This window comes from Tachysurus vachellii, chromosome 22 (assembly GCF_030014155.1).
Source record: "Tachysurus vachellii isolate PV-2020 chromosome 22, HZAU_Pvac_v1, whole genome shotgun sequence".
NCBI lineage: Eukaryota > Metazoa > Chordata > Actinopteri > Siluriformes > Bagridae > Tachysurus > Tachysurus vachellii.
The window spans coordinates 18,156,900-18,175,877 of record NC_083481.1 but is presented as its reverse complement, the minus strand read 5'-3'; the positions used below and the strand labels follow the sequence as shown (position 1 = coordinate 18,175,877).

General features: G+C 38.6%; 2 protein-coding genes across 5 annotated transcripts; both read right to left on the bottom strand.

Moving 5' to 3' along the window:
* Nucleotides 1-665: 665 nt before the first annotated feature.
* LOC132837791 (inter-alpha-trypsin inhibitor heavy chain H3-like) lies at nucleotides 666-12,958 on the bottom strand. 4 transcript variants are annotated; one of them, XM_060857655.1, is made up of 22 exons: nucleotides 12,798-12,958; nucleotides 12,104-12,267; nucleotides 10,681-10,785; nucleotides 10,331-10,493; nucleotides 9,319-9,435; nucleotides 9,059-9,187; nucleotides 8,778-8,894; nucleotides 7,906-8,074; nucleotides 7,492-7,602; nucleotides 7,076-7,257; nucleotides 6,802-6,981; nucleotides 6,495-6,622; nucleotides 6,216-6,418; nucleotides 5,190-5,393; nucleotides 4,125-4,145; nucleotides 3,973-3,993; nucleotides 3,700-3,783; nucleotides 3,502-3,600; nucleotides 2,847-3,015; nucleotides 1,468-1,616; nucleotides 1,180-1,255; nucleotides 666-1,095 (listed from the first exon to the last, which is right to left on the bottom strand). In XM_060857655.1, the coding sequence occupies exons 1-22, from the start codon at nucleotides 12,870-12,872 to the stop codon at nucleotides 981-983; spliced, it is 2,781 nt and encodes a 926-aa protein (XP_060713638.1). In that variant the 5' UTR covers nucleotides 12,873-12,958; the 3' UTR covers nucleotides 666-980. The 4 variants fall into 4 exon arrangements, with proteins under 4 accessions (XP_060713638.1, XP_060713639.1, XP_060713640.1 ...); XM_060857656.1 differs by lacking the exon at nucleotides 3,973-3,993 and having other exon boundaries at nucleotides 3,700-3,786; XM_060857657.1 differs by lacking the exon at nucleotides 3,973-3,993.
* A 1,269-nt stretch (nucleotides 12,959-14,227) lies between these two features.
* LOC132837813 (uncharacterized) lies at nucleotides 14,228-18,419 on the bottom strand. Its single transcript, XM_060857697.1, has 9 exons — nucleotides 18,387-18,419; nucleotides 18,240-18,260; nucleotides 18,149-18,169; nucleotides 17,721-17,807; nucleotides 17,523-17,621; nucleotides 16,404-16,572; nucleotides 15,030-15,178; nucleotides 14,742-14,817; nucleotides 14,228-14,657 (listed from the first exon to the last, which is right to left on the bottom strand). The coding sequence occupies exons 4-9, from the start codon at nucleotides 17,770-17,772 to the stop codon at nucleotides 14,543-14,545; spliced, it is 660 nt and encodes a 219-aa protein (XP_060713680.1). The 5' UTR covers nucleotides 17,773-17,807; nucleotides 18,149-18,169; nucleotides 18,240-18,260; nucleotides 18,387-18,419; the 3' UTR covers nucleotides 14,228-14,542.
* Nucleotides 18,420-18,978: the final 559 nt, after the last annotated feature.

Sequence of the window (18,978 nt, the reverse complement as noted above, 5' to 3'; positions counted from 1 at the left end):
CAAACACACGCACACACAAACACACACACCTTGCATTAACATGTATCTTCAGATGATAATGTGAGCCGGTGTCCAGTAGAGTTTTTAGGTGCGATGAAACATGAAAGTTTTTGTTTGAAGTGAACAGTGACTGTTTACCTACTCGATGCATGATGATTATTTAGATCTGGTTTTGCCTTGGAGAAGCAACATGGCTGTTCTTTCAATTGTTTGATGCAGATAAATATGTTTTGTTGACTGTGATGATGTAGCAGGTAAGTAAGGATTAGCAAACAACCTCTTAAAGGAGATGAACACAACTGATCCAATTACCAGGAACAGAAGAAACCTGTTATTCAGTTGATTTTTTTTGGTGATTCGAAACCCCCACCCCCTTTCTTTTATCTTTTTTCTTTTATCGTCACACCACTATTTATTTGTGCCTTTGGTGAGGCAAGCACTAGGTCCATTCCAGTAATCTCTCCAAAACATACAAAACAGCTCAAACAAATGTAAACTTCAACAAAGTGCAAGTGGACTTTACCCCAAAGTTTCTCCACTAGTTGTGCATCTGCTCCCTGCAAACCTCTTGTTTTGTTTAAATTATTATTTGATGAATCGTGTCGTCTGAATAAACCTCATGTTGTGATACAGAAAACCATGTGAAAGAACAGAATACACAGTAATTCATTTGCTATTTTTAATAAAGAATGTTTGTGTCTGTTTTTCAGAGAGTTTCGCTGAAGTCTGACTAAGAATAAAAGTATAATAGCTACAAGGCTATTTCATTTATTTTTAGTTTCCTCCATCTAAATTAAACAGGTCTTTGGAATGAACTACACAGGGGTCAGTATTTTGGGCATCTTATCTCTCATCTTATCTAACAATAATAATTATTTTCTGTACTCTGACAGATGATTTGTTTTAGGCTAAATTCACTGTATTTAGCAGTAAACCAGCATTCAGCTGAAAATAAGATTCCCAGATTTCAGATGGAGTTTCTACAGCTGTGAGACAGTGAAGTCAGAGAGCTCCCCCTGGAGGGCAGACTGGAATGGTACAAGCCAACATTCCACACTAGGGGCAGCAGCAAATCTGTAGTCTTTGGCAGAGCTCCTATAATGAGACAGAAACATGTCATTTTAAGAGTTTACATAAAAGTGGAACAAGTGATCAATTAAAATTGTTCCGTTTTCTTACAGCGTTGCATCAACTTCCTGGTCATTGATTTTCAGCTTTGATCCTTGGAGCTCTTCATACTGAAGATCGTTTTTTCCTTGAATATCAAATATAAGAATATAAATATGAACATAATATCCTGAGTCACTGTCAGTGCTGCTTTCTTGAAAGAAACCCTTAAACCGAGCTATGAACATCTTTACCCCTGTCCCCCTGTTCCTGTATTGATTTAAACACAGATCCATAGAACTAGAATTTAAAAGAGAAATTTTTGAGTTTAAGTCTGACTTTGTTTTTGTGCAGTCTTACCCAGAATGCCTCTAAAGTTAGAATCTTTTCCTTGTTTATGAACAACAGGCCACAGAAAAACATCTCCAATGTTCTTATGAATGAGGACAACGACGCGCACAGTTCCCATGGTGACGTCTATCTCGTTGGTCCTTTGAAATATTGCCATGCTGTGGAAAGAGACAATGATCCATTAGTTGATTATGCCGTGTCCAGCACTCAGCGATTTGGTTTCAATGAAGACATTTTAACGCTGACATTTAAGTACTTTGGTTATTGTTAAGTCTTAAGATATCATTAGAAGGAAGACTGTTAGATATTCAGACTTCATGGGGAGAAGGTTTAGTCCATCGCTTGGGTGCCAGAAGAGAGAAGAGCTTTGATGCATGCCTTCTTTGTATCTTGAGAGATGGTGGGACCAGAAGACCTTCAGAGAGAGCGTGGTCCAGTGCAGTGCGTGATAAGTGTTTAGATGTAAGTAGGTGCCGTCCATTTTTTGGTTTTGTAGGTAATCTAGAGGAGCGCAGTGGACGGAGCATAGCAATGGGTTGGTGTGGGAGAACTTTAGATGGTTTAAACGAAATTGTGCAGCTGGTTGTCAGATGGCGCTTGGTGCAGTAGTCTAGTCTCTAAAATTGACAAGGAACTTAATAGATATGGACAAATACCTCTGATACTCTAAAGGAGGAATCATCTTGAGGGTCTTAGGATAGCAGTGTGAGAGGAGAAGGTGAGGCTTGTCCATGGTTACGTAAGGTGGTGGACAGTGACTGAATGTGAGATTGTAAGACTATGCTATCCGTGTTTAAATTCATGCCAGACATGCTGAGCAAAAACATGAGTGTCTGTGGGGGGACGGAGAATGAGTTGTGTGTCAGCCAGAGATAGACAGGTATGAATACCTGTGTGAGAATATGAGCTCACAGGAGACTGTCTATAGAAGTAGAACAGAAGAGTACCAAGAATTGAGCCTTGTGGGACTCCAGTGGAAAGTTGACATGGAGCGGATTCCCTCCACCTCCCCTGATGAGTTATTGCCGTGCAGCGCCACAAGTTTGGTTGTTCTATCAGCATGTAGCGTCTTAGTGATGACCACCAATGTACTAAAATAATTTTGCCTATTACTATTGGGGATCCGATTGCAGAGTATTTTATGCCCCGAAGGCTTTTTTGCTCTGCTACTATATGTTGATTTTGGCTCCTAATTCCCACAATCTTGTCCAACTCTATCAGCCCCCGTGCTGATTATCAGACATGCTCTTGCAGCAAATGGTGTTATTGTGAAAACCTCCATGGTCAAGGTTTTGATCCTGCACATCGGGATATTTCATTATTTCTGTGTGTTTTTTCATATTTAACATAACATCTTTTAAACCAGTACAGTTAAGATTAGTTCTTACTTCTGTGACTCATGACTGCTGGGCTCTGGCTGCCCCCACACAAACTTCACACTGTTCTCTCCTTCAGAGTAGACACTTTCATTAGGACTCACAAGAAGCTTTGCTGTTTTATAATGAATAGCAACTAGCGTAAAGCCTTTTTCTGAGAGTTGCCCATTTATAGAGATATCTGGGGGGGAGAGAGCGAGAGAGAGAGAGAGAGAGAGGGAGAGGGAGAGAGAGAGAATGTTATACATTATCCCCTAAAGGGCCTTTGAGATCACATTGATGAACATCTTTTAGTGTTAAGGAAACCAGGATCATAATATATTTGAAACAAAGCATTTATCATTTCTCATAAAATGGTCATGTTTTATAATGTAGTGCTGTAAAACTCAATGCTCTTGAGAGCTATATTTGCTCCACCCCTGAATTCAGATCTCATTTTACAGTGGCAGCTGATTAACATTAAACTGATAAACTATTAACAGTAACGTTAGCGGTTGTTTTAGTTTGTTTTATGTCTCTATATATTAGATAAATATATTCATGAACCTTCTTATGAATCGTTCTTATTTATTCATACTTAGGTTGCGAAGTCCTGCAGCATTTCATTGCACATTTTCCCCTGTAATACTACGACAAATAAACCTTTTGAAACCGTTATATTTCCCACCTGATGAGCCGTCCAGAAAGAGTCTGAGTTTGTGTCCTACAGGCGTGTCGTAGCAGATCTGTTTAGGCTGAGCAGAAAGTAAGAACCTCACAACACTCACTGCAAGAGAGAATGGATGAAGGATGATGACATGCTGCACACTGATGGGCTGTGATTAAGATGAACTAAATGCAGATTATCTGAAATCTCTGATCGGACCTGCAGGGGTAGTAGTGGGCGGAGGTTTATTTTGGCTCGTGATTGTTGGCATGGGATGTTCTGGTAACAAAGGGCTCCTATCCACTGCTAAAAATAAGAATGCATTAAGAAAAGAAAATTTGTCAAAAGGAATGAGACTTTTCCATAAAATTCTCTGTTATAAATATGGATTAATTTTCTGTTTAATTTTCTTTTACATCACATATGTACTGTGTAAACTACTGTGTGCACATCATCATATAGCATGTAGATCATATGTATTAATATTCATACATAATACTGGGCTGTCATAGTCTTCAACACACACACACACACACACACACACACACACACAGTAGACAAAAGACAACATTTAGAAGAGCATCAAAAGATAGTTACAATTAATAATATTAAAAAATTATATTAAAAATAATTAATATTCATACCTAATACTGGGCTGTCATAGTCTTCAACACACACACACAGTAGACAAAAGACAACATTTAGAAAACCATAATCAAAAGATAGTTACATGTTTCAGTGGAATAAATTAAATCGAGGATAACGTGAGCGTTAAAAGAAATCCGGCATGATCAGTGAAATCATTTCTAAAGTTTGCACTATTTTGTACTCAATAACATCTGGAGCGCTTGTTAAATTGTTCATTGTTAACTTCAAATTGTTTAAAACGGGTTTATCACCGAGTGTTTTTTATATCTGTCTCTGTCACAAACAATTGCACAAACAATCACACCAAAATTAATCAGTGTGATGAATGCGATGAGGTAAAAGTCATTTACTGTTTACACTTGATGTCATTTTAATATCTTCTGGAACTGAGGTCGAGCAAGTCTCCAGCTTTAAGTTCCTGGGAGTTCACATCTCTGAGGATCTGTCCTGGCAGCAGAACACTTCATCTCTGGTTAAAAAAGCACAACAACGCCTGTACTTCTTGAGAAGTCTCAAGAAATCTCATTTGTCCCCTGGGATTTTAACGAGTTTCTACCGCTGCACCATCGAAAGCATCCTGACCAACTCCATCACCGTATGGTACGGAGGCTCCACTGTGTGTGAACGTAAAGCCCTACGCTTTTATATTTATTCACTGTACTCCTGTATGTCCACACATCTCTGCACTGTTATAGCCTTTATATTTATTCACTGTATACGCTTTCATATATACCACTTCCTGTAAATACGCTAGATATTTTTCTGCACTTTTGCACGACTGCTACATTTTGCACTTCTGGTAGATGCCAAACTGCATTTCGTTGCTGTGTACCTGTACAATGCAATGACAATAAAGTTGTACAGTATCTATTTATCTATCTATCTATTTTGTAGGGTTTTAAAAGGTTAAATTAAAGGCACTTGACTGTGTAATGTACAGAGCATCATTAACTTACTTCGTCTTCAGTGAAACAAACATGGAAAAAAAAAAATCAACACATTTCTACATGTGGAATTATAAATGAGTAAAAACACTGTTCACTTGGCATATTTATACATACCATGCAACAGGCGTGAAAGTATATATTCTGTTTGTCCTGTTTGTTTTGGTAATCCTTGTCCTGAGTGTATGCGTAGACTTGGGCGTCTGTGTCGATTTGGGTGTCCTGATTGTCCTGGTAGTCCTTGTCCTGAGAATGAGTGTAGAAGTGGGGGTCTTCTTTGATCTGGGATTCCTTGTGGAGGCAATGGAATTGGGCCACGTGCTATAAAAAAGAGCCATGGAAAATCATTAAATTGTTTAAAATTTAAAATTAAAAAATGCCAAATAATATGAATAATGTTAATTTTATTTTTTCTGTACAAGGACCCAGACTAACAACACCCCATTGTCCCAGAAACAGTATAAATATGTTCCCTTCACAAGTGCTCACTTCTCTCTGTCATTTTTCTCTTGTGAGTATTTTGTAAATGTGTAAAACTTTCTTTGTGGTGCCGTGACCAGAGATGACCTGATAAACGATAATCTGATTTAGAAACGATAATCCATTCTTTTCTCATCAAACTCATTTCAAATGTTGTTTATTGATTATATTCCAGTTAAAAGTCTGTACTCTTTTACTCATGTTTATAAATGAATATACTAACAATCATGATTTAGAAATGAACATGCAGAGTAGTCTAGGACAATTTCTTGTGACTTTCTGCGCATGCATCAGGTCCATTCTACTGAAACAGTGCTGCATCCATTACAAAGCTGTTTAAAGCTGGACTACCAATTGGAAGCCTGTGAGTTTGAATTCCAGGTCTAAAAAGTTGTTGCTGCTGGGCCCCTGAGCAAGGCCCTTAACCCTCTATTACTTAGTTGTATGAAAATGAGCTAAAATGTAAGTTGCTCTGGATAATGTAAATGTATTTAAGACGCCATAAAATAGCCATATTCCTGTGATGGTTCTTAAAAGTTTTATTCTGAAGCCTTGGATTTACATCAGTTTTTATATAACTTTGTATAACCTGTGGAGTCATAAACACAGGAGTTATGTAAAATGTAATTGAGGTTTCCTGTCTATCGTATCCCTTAAACTTACGTAATGGAGGCGAATATTGCATCACTCTGTGATTAGTTGTTGGTGTCTCTGCACCTTCCTTTGGTTTGTGGGCGACTTGAGTCTCCTCTTCCTGTGGCTTAGTGACCACCATGGAGGTGAGCGGAGTCACAAATTCATATTTCAGAGAAAGATCCAGAGCTTTTTTCTTGGCTGCTTCTTTCTCCTGTCCTGTGAGGGCCACTCTAACACACATAAACGCACTCGGTAAATCCACCATGTTATTTCTTTATGTAAACTGTAGACAGGGTGAACACTCACTCTTTCTCCAGGAGCTGTTTCACTGTAAGATGAGCCCACAGTCTCTGGATGAAGTTTTCATGTTGCGGTAAAACATCAATGAGGTCTTTTGCCGACGTGGAGTCCTGGTACGTTACATTTGTGTTTTTCTGAAAATCACAGGAAAGAACAGGAAACACTTTCATTTGCAGTGCAGCTCAACAGAACACTAGTAGGGGAAGGCTTAAAGCGTTGGACTATGATTTCCAAATGACAAATAAGAAACAGATTGAGAGGGAAGTGGAATTGAAGAGCAGATCTGTAGTCATGGTAGCAGTGATGATCTTACTGAGATTGCGATGACTTCGGTTTGTAAAGTTTCCAGGCTGTTGTCTGTGATTTGTCCAGCCACCACGATCTCTGAGCCGTTATAATACTGCCTGAAGCTGGTCTGGGTGAGATTTGCAGCTCCGGGGTATTTCAGTTGGACATCAGTTAAGAGCGGCGTGGCCACTTCCTCATAGAAACCCTGAGCATGAAGGTGTGAAAAAGATTTGAATCTTTGCCGAGTGACTGGTGTGTAATGGGATCTTTCTGAAAATAACTAACATGCCGTATCCCACCTGCAGCTGGAGGTCAGCATCCGAGTCCTCGTAGATCCTGCGTGCGACTCCGTCATTTTCCTGCGCCATTTTCTCCAAGAAGTCAAAGTTCACGTCAAATCCAAACCCCAAACAGTAAAGTGGAAATTTACCATCAATGGCCTTTTTGACATTGGCCTGAATTCTTTCTGTGTTTGTTTCACCTGCGGGACACAGAGCTGTTAGAACTGACTGACTGCACAAAGTCTAAATACTAAAATACGGCACAGTAATTTTTTTAATTCAATAGAAGAATCGTTGTATTGACTGCAGAATAATTCTATTTTAAATATTTTACTTGTATTTAGTTTATAAGAAATGCAGTTGAGATATAGATACTGTTTGTGCTAGTGTGTGTGTGCGTGTGTGTGTGCATGTGTGTGTGCGTGTGTGTGTGCCTGAAGTGGGGTCTCCGTCAGTCAGCAGGATGACGATTGAGGCAGAACCCTGTCGCGGGTGGCTTTTTATCATTTCCACCCCATTTAGCACGACTTGGTTGATGTTTGTGCCTGAGGGAGAAGTGAAAATATTAAATGATTAATTTAACGTAAGTAATTAATTGAGTCTCTTATGACTTGAGCACAATAAAGAATTACAATCGTATTTCAAACCTGAGCGTACTACAAACATTTTTTTACTCTAAACTAATTTAACTTCAATCGTACCATATTTTGTGTGTAAAAGTAATACGAATGAACAGAGATGAAGTCCTTTAGCAGCTTGATGATTTAATTATTCCCAATAATGTTAATATGGTATAATCAACCTTCACCTTTTAGAGAAACCAAGAGTTTGTTTGTAGATTTTTTTACCTCCCCGAGCTTGAATTGCCTTCACAAAGGACTTTGCCTTCTCCAGATTTTCTTCTTTAGCTTGGAGGAGTTCAGGGTTCCAGACATGTACAATACTGTCAAAGGTGATCAGGCCGAAGTAGTCGTCTTCAGCCAGATCTCCCAAAATCTTCAGCATCGCCAGACGAGTCTAACATAAAAAAGGTAGAAATAAAAAACAGACCAAGTCCTTTAGGCCAGTGTGTGTGCAGCTACTGAGTCATCACGCTGTAGCGTTTCGTCACTAACTGATTATTTTAGGATTTGTTCAGCGCTCTACGTGTTCACTGAAACGGCAGCTAGAGCAGGAACTTGCTTGTCACGTTAGTAGACCGCACATAACGCACTCCTGCCTTTGATTTCTGGTAAGTGTTTCAGATTTCGTCTCCTCTGAATCTATTTACTGCATTAAATCACTGGGAGTTTTTGACCTGCACCTAATGAGACTATTTACTTGCGGTACCATTTACGTGTGACAAAGTCAGCGGTATTCTGTGTTATAACCCGTTAAAAACATATATTTTGTGGTGAACGATTATTATTACTACAAGCTTAAGGGGCAGTGGTGGCTCAACTGGTTAAGGCTCTGGGTTGTTGATCGGAGGCTCGGGGTTCCAGGCCCTGCACCGCCAAGCTGCCACTGCTGGGCCCTTGAGCAAGGCCCTCAACCCTCCCTGCTCCAGGGGTGCTGTATCATAGCTGCCCCTGCATTCTGACCCCAACCTCCTCAGTTGGGGTATGTGAAGAAAAGAATTCCACTGTGCTGTAATGTATATGTGGCGATAATAAAGGCTTCTATGCCTCCGTTCTATTCTATTCTATTAATTTATTTCCTTAAAAACGTTATTGTCTACCTGATGAATTTTTGTGCCCTGCATGGAGCCGCTTTGGTCGATGAGAAACACCACATTTTTGGGGATTTTCTGAACATCTGTAGGTGCAAAGTAGTGGACGAAATAGCTGTTCAGTGCCTAGAAACGGGCAAAGACAAAGTCATTTAGAGAAAGGAACACGTTACCAACTCAGTGCTTTACATTTATATTCACATCACAGTCACAATGTGATGTCACAGGAAAGCATCATAATTTTAATTATTATAAAGGTTCTGATTAAGATTCTGTTTAAAGTTTTAAACCTGCAGTTCTCCGTTCTGATTAGGTCTCTTCACATCATACTCTATGAACAGGTCTCCATTTAGTCCATTTTCTCCACAGCCTTCACAGTTGGTCTGTTGCTCACGAGTGGGATAAAAGTTCACCCAAGCCTGCAGGTACACACACGGTGCAGGTTTATACTGTACATCAGACGTTCAGTCATGCATGACAAAGGTCCAGCTCATTTTTGTAGTACAGATTACATTTTCATTAAAGCATAACTTTAACCTTTACTTATCACCTCTTTGGTAGACGCAGACAGAGTAGTGATTACAGCACTGGACATCTCTTGTGTTTTCAGTCCTCCGTTTACCTCCAGGAAGGAAATCCCTGACCGCTCAGTAATGTAGACATCAACCTAGACGAGACACGATCGTACGATCCGATACAAACGTATGGTAGCTATTCAATCGTATGTTTATGTTTAGTCAGACGAAAAGAATATAAAAAGAATGGATCTAATTATCTAAAAAATTTATTGGATTAAAATGTGTTTAAATCACAATCTTATGTGTTTGTTATAGTCCTAGTTTCAGTCATTTTAAATCATTTATTTAAACAATGACCTGTTCTTTGCAAGAAGAACCTGTGACTTGCTTTGAACTATTAAAGGCGAGGTGCAGAATGTTTGAAAAATGCTTCAGAAAACTTAGTCGGGCCGACAAACAAAACCAATGTTTAGCCAATGAGCAGAAAGGGGCGTGTCTTGGCAATATGCGGCGGAGAGAGTGTTCAGTGTGCATGTGTGACGTTAGCAGAAAGCGATTGAAACACTGACATGGTGGATACCTGCTGTTAACTCTGCCTCGGGTTCTAGGTGAAACGGAGCTAAACCTTTCACGGTACAACACACAGTACTACAAATACACATCTGTACTACCATAGTATTACTCATTGTGTTCATTTACTGATAAAAATATCCCCTCGGCCAGCTGCCCCAACAGGTTCCGCCATAATAGCTGCCTGGGTTACGTATGTTTGTGTGGGGCGGAGCTATCAAAACGGGGGTGACACCCATTTGGGTTAGAGGCGTGTTTGTTTTGGTGATTTCAAATGTCAACATTGGCTTTCAGAGATCGTGCACTGCACCTTTAATCATTGCATTCAAAACAAATATGGCCACATAATATTTCATTTAAATCTCAGTATTCAGTCACATAATAAATAGTAAATATAAACTGCCGTACAACGTGATCATAATTTCAGTCTGAAACATGTTCTAGATGTTCTCTGGTCCTTAGGACTTAAATCACCTTGAAATCTGCCACAGGCTGCATCGGTTGGGCATTGATTTGTAACTTGTATTTGCCAAGCCGTCGCTTTAGCAACTCTTCGTAGGTGAAATGAAAGGTCACCTTACTGAGAGCCGCCACCGTCACAGAGGTTTTAAACTCCTCCAGCGTCCGTCCTACCGAGCTGAAGCCCACAACGAGGATCGTCATTACCTGCGCTAGTTGTTTGCTACTGAGTGTTTATGCTAGTGCATTAGGATGGTTAGAAACATAATTTAATATTTAAACATAATGGTTGTACTTTAATTAATGTGAAATCTAAACCATGTGATCTAAGAGTTCTATAAGAATTATCCTTGTGTCTGTGGTACCTGACGATCCCGGCGCTTTCTCCTCGTGATACGGCTTGACTGTACTGCTGCTGCGCTGCTTCTTTTTGCTTTACAACTCCGTCATACGTCTTTCCCTCGATGATCCTCACGAAGAGACATTTAGACGCATTTATTTATTGCATACAAGCAACATTAACCACAATTAAGGATTCTATGTGCTAAGGAGCCATGCGTCTTTAGTAGGGTTGCAAAATTCCGGGAATTTTCAAGGCTGGAAACTTTCCATGGGAACTAACGGGAATATATGGGAGTTAACGGGAATATATGGGAATTAACCGGAATATATGGGAGTTAATAGGGAATATATGGGAATTAACGGGAATATATGGGAGTTAACGGGAATATATGGGAATTAACGGGAATGTATGGAAATAAACTGGGAATTTAAAAAAAAAGCCTATAACAAGGAACTTAAATGTAGATAAAAAAATCTTGCAGCATAATTTTGTTTAAAACAACAAGATTTAATGCAATTTAAGTTGAATTTGTACCCTGCGTTCCTCGGTCACTCGCACACAGCACACTGCTTACTGGAGGGCCATTGAGGCCAAACCCCCTGCATGTACTTACATTATTCCATAACATGCACAGTAACACTTTATTTTAGGGTAATTTAACTAGTTGCTTATTAGCATGAATATTAATAGAATATTGGCTATTTATTAGTACTTATTAATCACATATTAATGCCTTATTCTACATTACCTTATTCTACATTCTTAATCGTACCCAATACCTAAACTTAATAACTACTTCACTAACTCTTAATAAGCAGTAAATTAGGAGCGTTACCACATGCACAGATCATTTGGGGTGGGGATGCTTTTATTTTACAGAAATCATAGGGAATATGTTTATTAGAATTATTACGTTTATTATGTTTATTACAATAATAATGTTTATTATACTTTTGTGTTACTTAATGAAAGAATCAGTTAAAGTTCTACTTACCATTAAATCAGTCAAGACGTCATTTTTTAATTACCTTGCATGCATGTCTGCTTATGACCAAACAAATGTTATTTACGTTTGTATAGGATATAGTTTATATACATTTCCCTATATTTCCAAGTAATTCCCTTAAATTTCCATAAATTCCTGTAAAGTTTCCAATTTGGAATATTTCCAAAATTCCCCAGATTAAGAAATTTACCGGAAACTTTCCGCCCCTTTGCAACCCTAGTATTGAGTTTGTTTACTGCTCCTCGCACCGCTTCACAGGAACACAAGTCAAACTCCCTGATATTTTGAGTTTAGTTCACCTGCTTTCTGTTATCACTGTGGTGATCTCCAGCTGGTGTTCAGTGACATCAGCATTATATCAGAACTGCTCTTTACATGTGGTTCTTGTGTAAATCACACCTTCATGTCTGATTACGTTTAAGTGTTCACATTGACTTACATCCTGAATTTGGTGATGAAAGCATTTTTTGGTATCTTGACCTGGAAATGAACCTCTTTGGACTCATTGAGGCGGTTCGCCACACGGCTCGTAATGGTCGTGACGGCGTAGCGGCTGTTTACCGTAGAATTGATGTGGAAGCTGTAGATGTCAACATCCCGGGACTGCGTTTAGGGGAAAACAACAAGATTGAGACTTTTTTTTTCAGCTTTTTGTTAAAAACCATTTCAAGTACAGATGAATGAAAATGACTTCTAGATTATTATCAAATTCTAACAATCTTTTATGTTCAGTCCAGTTTTTTGTAGTCACACAAGTACTGTGTTGCTTTTTTTTGACTGTCATACGCACTCAGTTCCAGTAACCTCTCCTAAACATACAGAAGAACTCAGACAATAATAACCCTCAGTGTGTGAGTGGACCTTCACCCAACGTTTGCACAACGACTTTTTTATACATGTTTTAACACAAGCATTATAACAGATGTAATTAACGAAACCTTCACTTATTCAGACAAAAAAACACTTTATGGCTTTAATGAAGGGTCATTTGAGAATTAAGATGATAGTGAAAATGACAGTTGTTATTGTTATTCAACGTTATTTACAGGAGTTACTGTAGCTTAAAGATCTGCAGTGTGAAAGTAATTTAAGAAACTAGCAGGTGACCCACGGACCTTGGGCTCAGTTCTTACCTTCTTAACTGGCACTGAGGTGACACAAAGAAGTAAAGATCCAATGAAAGTTAATATGATTGTGGCTCCTGCCATGACGACCCACACAGCTGTCTACTCTCACAATTACACACACATTTAAACCATCTGGTTACTCCTTCTGCTGGTGGCTCCACACTATTTGTCCTTGTGCCCTAGGGGCAAAAAGCCACAATACTGTTTACTTAACACACGATTAATCAAATCTGTGCTGCTCTTCTGATTCCCAAAGATGAAAAACACTTTCAGAACTTTTATAGTTTTGCTTCTTTATCGACTTTTTTTGACAACATGATGTCATTTTAACAGTCTGCAGAAAACATCATAACAAACTTGTAGTACAGTAAACGTCCTTGTGTTTGGGGAAGAACTGTTGTCACACACACACACACAAATACACACACACAAACACATGCACACACACAAACACAAGCACACAGACAAACACACACAAACACACACACACACGCACACACAAACACACGCACACAGACAAAGACAAACACACACACTCACACAAACACACACACACAAACACGCGCACACACACGCAAACACACACACGCAAACACACACGCAACAACTAACACACGCAAACACTAACACACACAAACGCACACACATAAACACACGTGCACACGCACACACAAACACAAACACACACACTCACACAAACACACACACACAAACACGCGCACACACACGCAAACACACACACGCAAACACACACGCAAAAACTAACACACGCAAACACTAACACACACAAACACAAACACACACAAACACACGCACACACAAACACACACACCTTGCATTAACATGTATCTTCAGATGATAATGTGAGCCGGTGTCCAGTAGAGTTTTTAGGTGTGATGAAACATGAAAGTTTTTGTTTGAAGTGAACAGTGACTGTTTACCTACTCGATGCATGATGATTATTTAGATCTGGTTTTGCCTTGGAGAAGCAACATGGCTGTTCTTTTTAATTGTTTAATGCAGATAAACATGTTTTGTTGACTGTGATGGTGTAGTAGGTAAGTAAGGATTAGCAAACAATCTCTTAAAGGAGATGAACACAACTGATCCAATTACCAGTAACAGAAGAAACCAGTTATTCAGTTGTAATTCAGGTGATTTTTCTTTATCGTCACACCACTATTTATTTGTGCCTTTGGTGAGGCAAGCACTAGGTCCATCCCAGTAATCTCTCCAAAACATACACAACAGCTCAAACAAATGTAAACTCCAACAAAGTGCAAGTGGACTTTACCCCAAAGTTTCTCCACTAGTTGTGCATCTGCTCCCTGCAGACCTCTTGTTTTGTTTACATTGTTATTTGATGAATCGTGTCGTCTGAATAAACCTCATGTTGTGATACAGAAAACCATGTGAAAGAACAGAATACACAGTAATTCATTTTCTATTTTTAATAAAGAATGTTTGTGTCTGTTTTTCAGAGAGTTTTGCTGAAGTCTGACTAAGAATAAAAGTATAATAGCTACAAGGCTTTTTCATTTATTTTTAGTTTCCTCCATCTAAATTAAACAGGTCTTTGGAATGAACTACACAGGGGTCAGTATTTTGGGCATCTTATCTCTCATCTTATCTAACAATAATAATTATTTTCTGTACCCTGACAGATGATTTGTTTTAGGCTAAATTCATTGTATTTAGCAGTAAACCAGCATTCAGCTGAAAATAAGATTCCCAGATTTCAGATGGAGTTTCTACAGCTGTGAGACAGTGAAGTCAGAGAGCTCCCCCTGGAGGGCAGACTGGAATGGTACAAGCCAACATTCCACACTAGGGGCAGCAGCAAATCTGTAGTCTTTGGCAGAGCTCCTATAATGAGACAGAAACATGTCATTTTAAGAGTTTACATGAAAGTGGAACAAGTGATCAATTAAAATTGTTCCGTTTTCTTACAGCGTTGCATCAACTTCCTGGTCATTGATTTTCAGCTTTGATCCTTGGAGCTCTTCATACCGAAGATCGTTTTTTCCTTGAATATCAAATATGAGAATATAAATATGAACATAATATCCTGAGTCACTGTCAGTGCTGCTTTCTTGAAAGAAACCCTTAAACCGAGCTATGAACATCTTTACCCCTGTCCCCCTGTTCCTGTATTGATTTAAACACAGATCCATAGAACTAGAATTTAAAAGTGAAATTTTTGAGTTTAAGTCTGACTTTGTTTTTGTGCAGTCTTACCCAGAATGCCTCTAAAGTTAGAATCTTTTCCTTGTTTATGAACAACAGGCCACAGAAAAACATCTCCACTCTTCTTATGAATGAGGACAACGACGCGCACAGTTCCCATGGTGACGTCTAACTCATTGGTCCTTTGAAATACTGCCATGCTGTGGAAAGAGACAATGATCCATTAGTTGATTATGCCGTGTCCAGCTCTCAGCGATTTGGTTTCAATGAAGACATTTTACTGCTGACATTTAAGTACTTCGGTTATTGTCTTAAGACATCATTAGAAGGAAGACTGTTAGATATTCAGACTTCATGGGGAGAAGGTTTAGTCCATTGCTTGGGTGCCAGAAGAGAGAAGAGCTTTGATGCATGCCTTCTTTGTATCTTGAGAGATGGTGGGACCAGAAGACCTTCAGAGAGAGCGTGGTCCAGTGCAGTGCGTGATAGGTGTTTAGATGTAAGTGGGTGCCGTCCATTTTTTGGCTTTGTAGGTAATCTAGAGGAGCGCAGTGGACGGAGCATAGCAATGGGTCGGTGTGGGAGAACTTTAGATGGTTTAAACGAAATTGTGCAGCTGGTTGTCAGATGGCGCTTGGTGCAGTAGTCTAGTCTCTAAAATTGACAAGGAACTTAATAGATATGGACAAATACTTCTGATACTCTAAAGGAGAAATCATCTTGAGGGTCTTAGGATAGCAGTGTGAGAGGAGAAGGTGAGGCTTGTCCATGGTTACGTAAGGTGGTGGACAGTGACTGAATGTGAGATTGTAAGACTATGCTATCCGTGTTTAAATTTATGCCAGACATGCTGAGCAAAAACATGAGTGTCTGTGGGGGGACGGAGAATGAGTTGTGTGTCAGCCAGAGATAGACAGGTATGAATACCTGTGTGAGAATATGAGCTCACAGGAGACTGTCTATAGAAGTAGAACAGAAGAGTACCAAGAATTGAGCCTTGTGGGACTCCAGTGGATAGTTGACATGGATTGGATTCCCTCCACATCCCCTGGTGAGTTATTGCTGTGCAGCACCACAAGTTTGGTTGTTCTATCAGCATGTAGCGTCTTAGTGATGACCACCAATGTACTAAAATAATTTTGCCTATTACTATTGGGGATCCGATTGCAGAGTATTTTATGCACCGAAGGCTTTTTTGCTCTGCTATTATTTGTTGATTTTGGCTCCTAATTCCCACAATCTTGTCCAACTCTATCAGCCCCCTTGCTGATTATCAGACATGCTCTTGCAGCAGATGGTGTTATTGTGAAAACCTCCATGGTCAAGAATTTGATCCTGCACATCGGGATATTTCATTATTTCTGTGTGTTGTTTCATATTTAACATAACATCTTTTAAACCAGTACAGTTAAGATTAGTTCTTACTTCTGTGACTCATGACTGCTGGGCTCTGGCTGCCCCCACACAAACTTCACACTGTTCTCTCCTTCAGAGTAGACACTTTCATTAGGACTCACAAGAAGCTTTGCTGTTTTATAATGAATAGCAACTAGCGTAAAGCCTTTTTCTGAGAGTTGCCCATTTATAGAGATATCTGTGGGGGGGGGGGGGGAGAGAGAGAGAGAGAGAGAGAGAGAGAGAGAGAGAGAAAATGTTATACATTATCCCCTAAAGGGACTTTGAGATCACATTGATACTGTCTTTTAGTGTTAAGGAAACCAGGATCGTAGTATATTTGAAACAAAGCGTTTATCACTTGACATTGTCTCAGAGCAGCTTTACAGAACATAAACATAGAACAAAAGGTTAATATAAAGATTAATAGAATACAAAATTCAAGATTAATATTAGATATATTTAAATGTGTATGTGTTTACCCCCAATGAGCAAGTCTAAGGTGACTCAGGTTACTGTGGGGAGCAAAAATTCCCTTAGACGGTAAAGGAAGGAACCTTGAGAGAAACCAGACTCAAAGGGGAACCTCATCCTCATATGGGTGACACTGGGGGTGTGAGTTCACATCTCTTCTTAAGTATCGCAGAGTCTAACTGGAGCTCTAGATCTCTAGATGCCTCTAGATGCTAAATCGAGCAATCACTTCTCAGAAAAGGCTCATGTTTTTTTTTCATAGCTATTTACAATGTTGTGCTGTAAAACTCAATGCTCTTGAGACCTATATATGCTCCATCCAGTCAATTTACACTGTCTGTCTTCTGCCTATTCCCAAATATCTGCGTAACTTTGTACAATGCTCCTTCCTTTAAATGTAAGGTGTCCCCTCACTTACATTACTTAATTCCCTTTGTAGAGTATTTTATTATACTTTTCATGTTATTATTTTTAACTGTATTTTTTTGTCTTCATTTTTGCACTGTTTTAGTTGGTTTAATGTCTCTATATATTAGATAAATATATTCATGAACCTTCTTATGAATCGTTCTTATTTATTCATACTTAGGTTTCGAAGTCCTGCAGCATTTCATTGCACATTTTCCCCTGTAATACTACGACAAATAAACTTTTTGAAACCGTTATATTTCCCACCTGATGAGCCGTCAAGAAAGAGTCTGAGTTTGTGTCCTATAGGCATGTTGTAGCAGATCTGTTTAGGCTGAGCAGAAAGTAAGAACCTCACAACACTCACTGCAAGAGAGAATGGATGAAGGATGATGACATGCTGCACACTGATGGGCTGTGATTAAGATGCACTAAATGCAGATTATCTGAAATCTCTGATCGGACCTGCAGGGGTAGTAGTGGGCGGAGGTTTAGTTTGGCTCGTGAATGTTGCCATGGGATATTCTGGTAACAAAGGGCTCCTATCCACTGCTAAAAATAAGAATTCATTAAGAAAAGAAAATTTGTCAAATTGAATGAGTCTTTTCCATAAAATTCTCTGTTATAAATATGGATTAATTTTCTGTTTAACTGTTTAATTTTTTTACTGCAGAGCCAATAATCACATGTACTGTGTAAACTAGTGCACATCATCATATAGCATGTAGATCATATGTATTAATATTCATACATAATACTGGGCTGTCATAGTCTTTAACACACACACACACACACACACAGTAGACAAAAGACAACATTTAGAAGAGCATAATCAAAAGATAGTTACAATTATTAATATTTAAAAATATATTAAAAATAATTAATATTCATACCTAATACTGGGCTGTTATAGACTTCAACACACACACACACACACAGACACACACACACACACACAGTAGACAAAATAATTAATATTCATACCTAATACTGGGCTGTTATAAACTTCAACACACACACACACACACACACACAATAGACAAAAGACAACATTTAGAAAAGCATAATCAAAAGATAGTTACAATTATTAATATTAAAAAGAATAATATTAAAAATAATTAATATTCATACCTAATTGCGGGCTGTCATAATCTTCAACACACACACACCGTAGACAAAAGGCAACATTTAGAAAACCATAATCAAAAGATAGTTACATGTTTCAGTGGAATAAATTAAATCGAGGATAACGTGAGCATTAAAAGAAATCCAGCATGATCAGTGAAATCATTTCTAAAGTTTGCACTATTCTGTACTCAATAACATCTGGAGCGCTTGTTAAATTGTTCATTGTTAACTTCAAATGTTTAAAACGAGTTTTTCACTGAGTGTTTTTTATACAGTATCTGTCTTTGTCACAAACAATTGCACAAACAATCACACCTAAATTAAACAGTGTGATGAATGCGATGAGGTAAAAGTTCATTGTTTGTCATTTATTGTTTACACTTGATGTCATTTTAATATCTTCCAAATTTTGAAGGGTGTGTTTAAATTTAGGGTTTTAATTTAGGGTTTTGTACCATGATGAGGCTAAATTAAAGGCACTTGACTGTGTAATGTACAGAGCATCATTAACTTACCTACATCGTCTTCAGTGAGACAAGCATGGAAAAAAATCAAATCAAAATTCAACACATTTCTACATGTTATATTGAATTAT

Coding starts and splice junctions, on each gene's coding strand:
- LOC132837791 (XM_060857655.1), bottom strand. CDS start 12,872: ATGGCAGGAGCCACAATCATATTAACTTTCATTGGATCTTTACTTCTT. Junction 9,436..10,330: donor AGCCTGTGGCAGATTTCAAG/GTGATTTAAGTC, acceptor TGTCTCGTCTAG/GTTGATGTCTACATTACTGA. Junction 3,601..3,699: donor GCCCACTACTACCCCTGCAG/GTCCGATCAGAG, acceptor TCTCTCTTGCAG/TGAGTGTTGTGAGGTTCTTA.
- LOC132837813 (XM_060857697.1), bottom strand. CDS start 17,772: ATGGCAACATTCACGAGCCAAACTAAACCTCCGCCCACTACTACCCCT. Junction 17,622..17,720: donor GCCCACTACTACCCCTGCAG/GTCCGATCAGAG, acceptor TCTCTCTTGCAG/TGAGTGTTGTGAGGTTCTTA. Junction 16,573..17,522: donor CTTTCTTGACGGCTCATCAG/GTGGGAAATATA, acceptor CCCCCCCCACAG/ATATCTCTATAAATGGGCAA.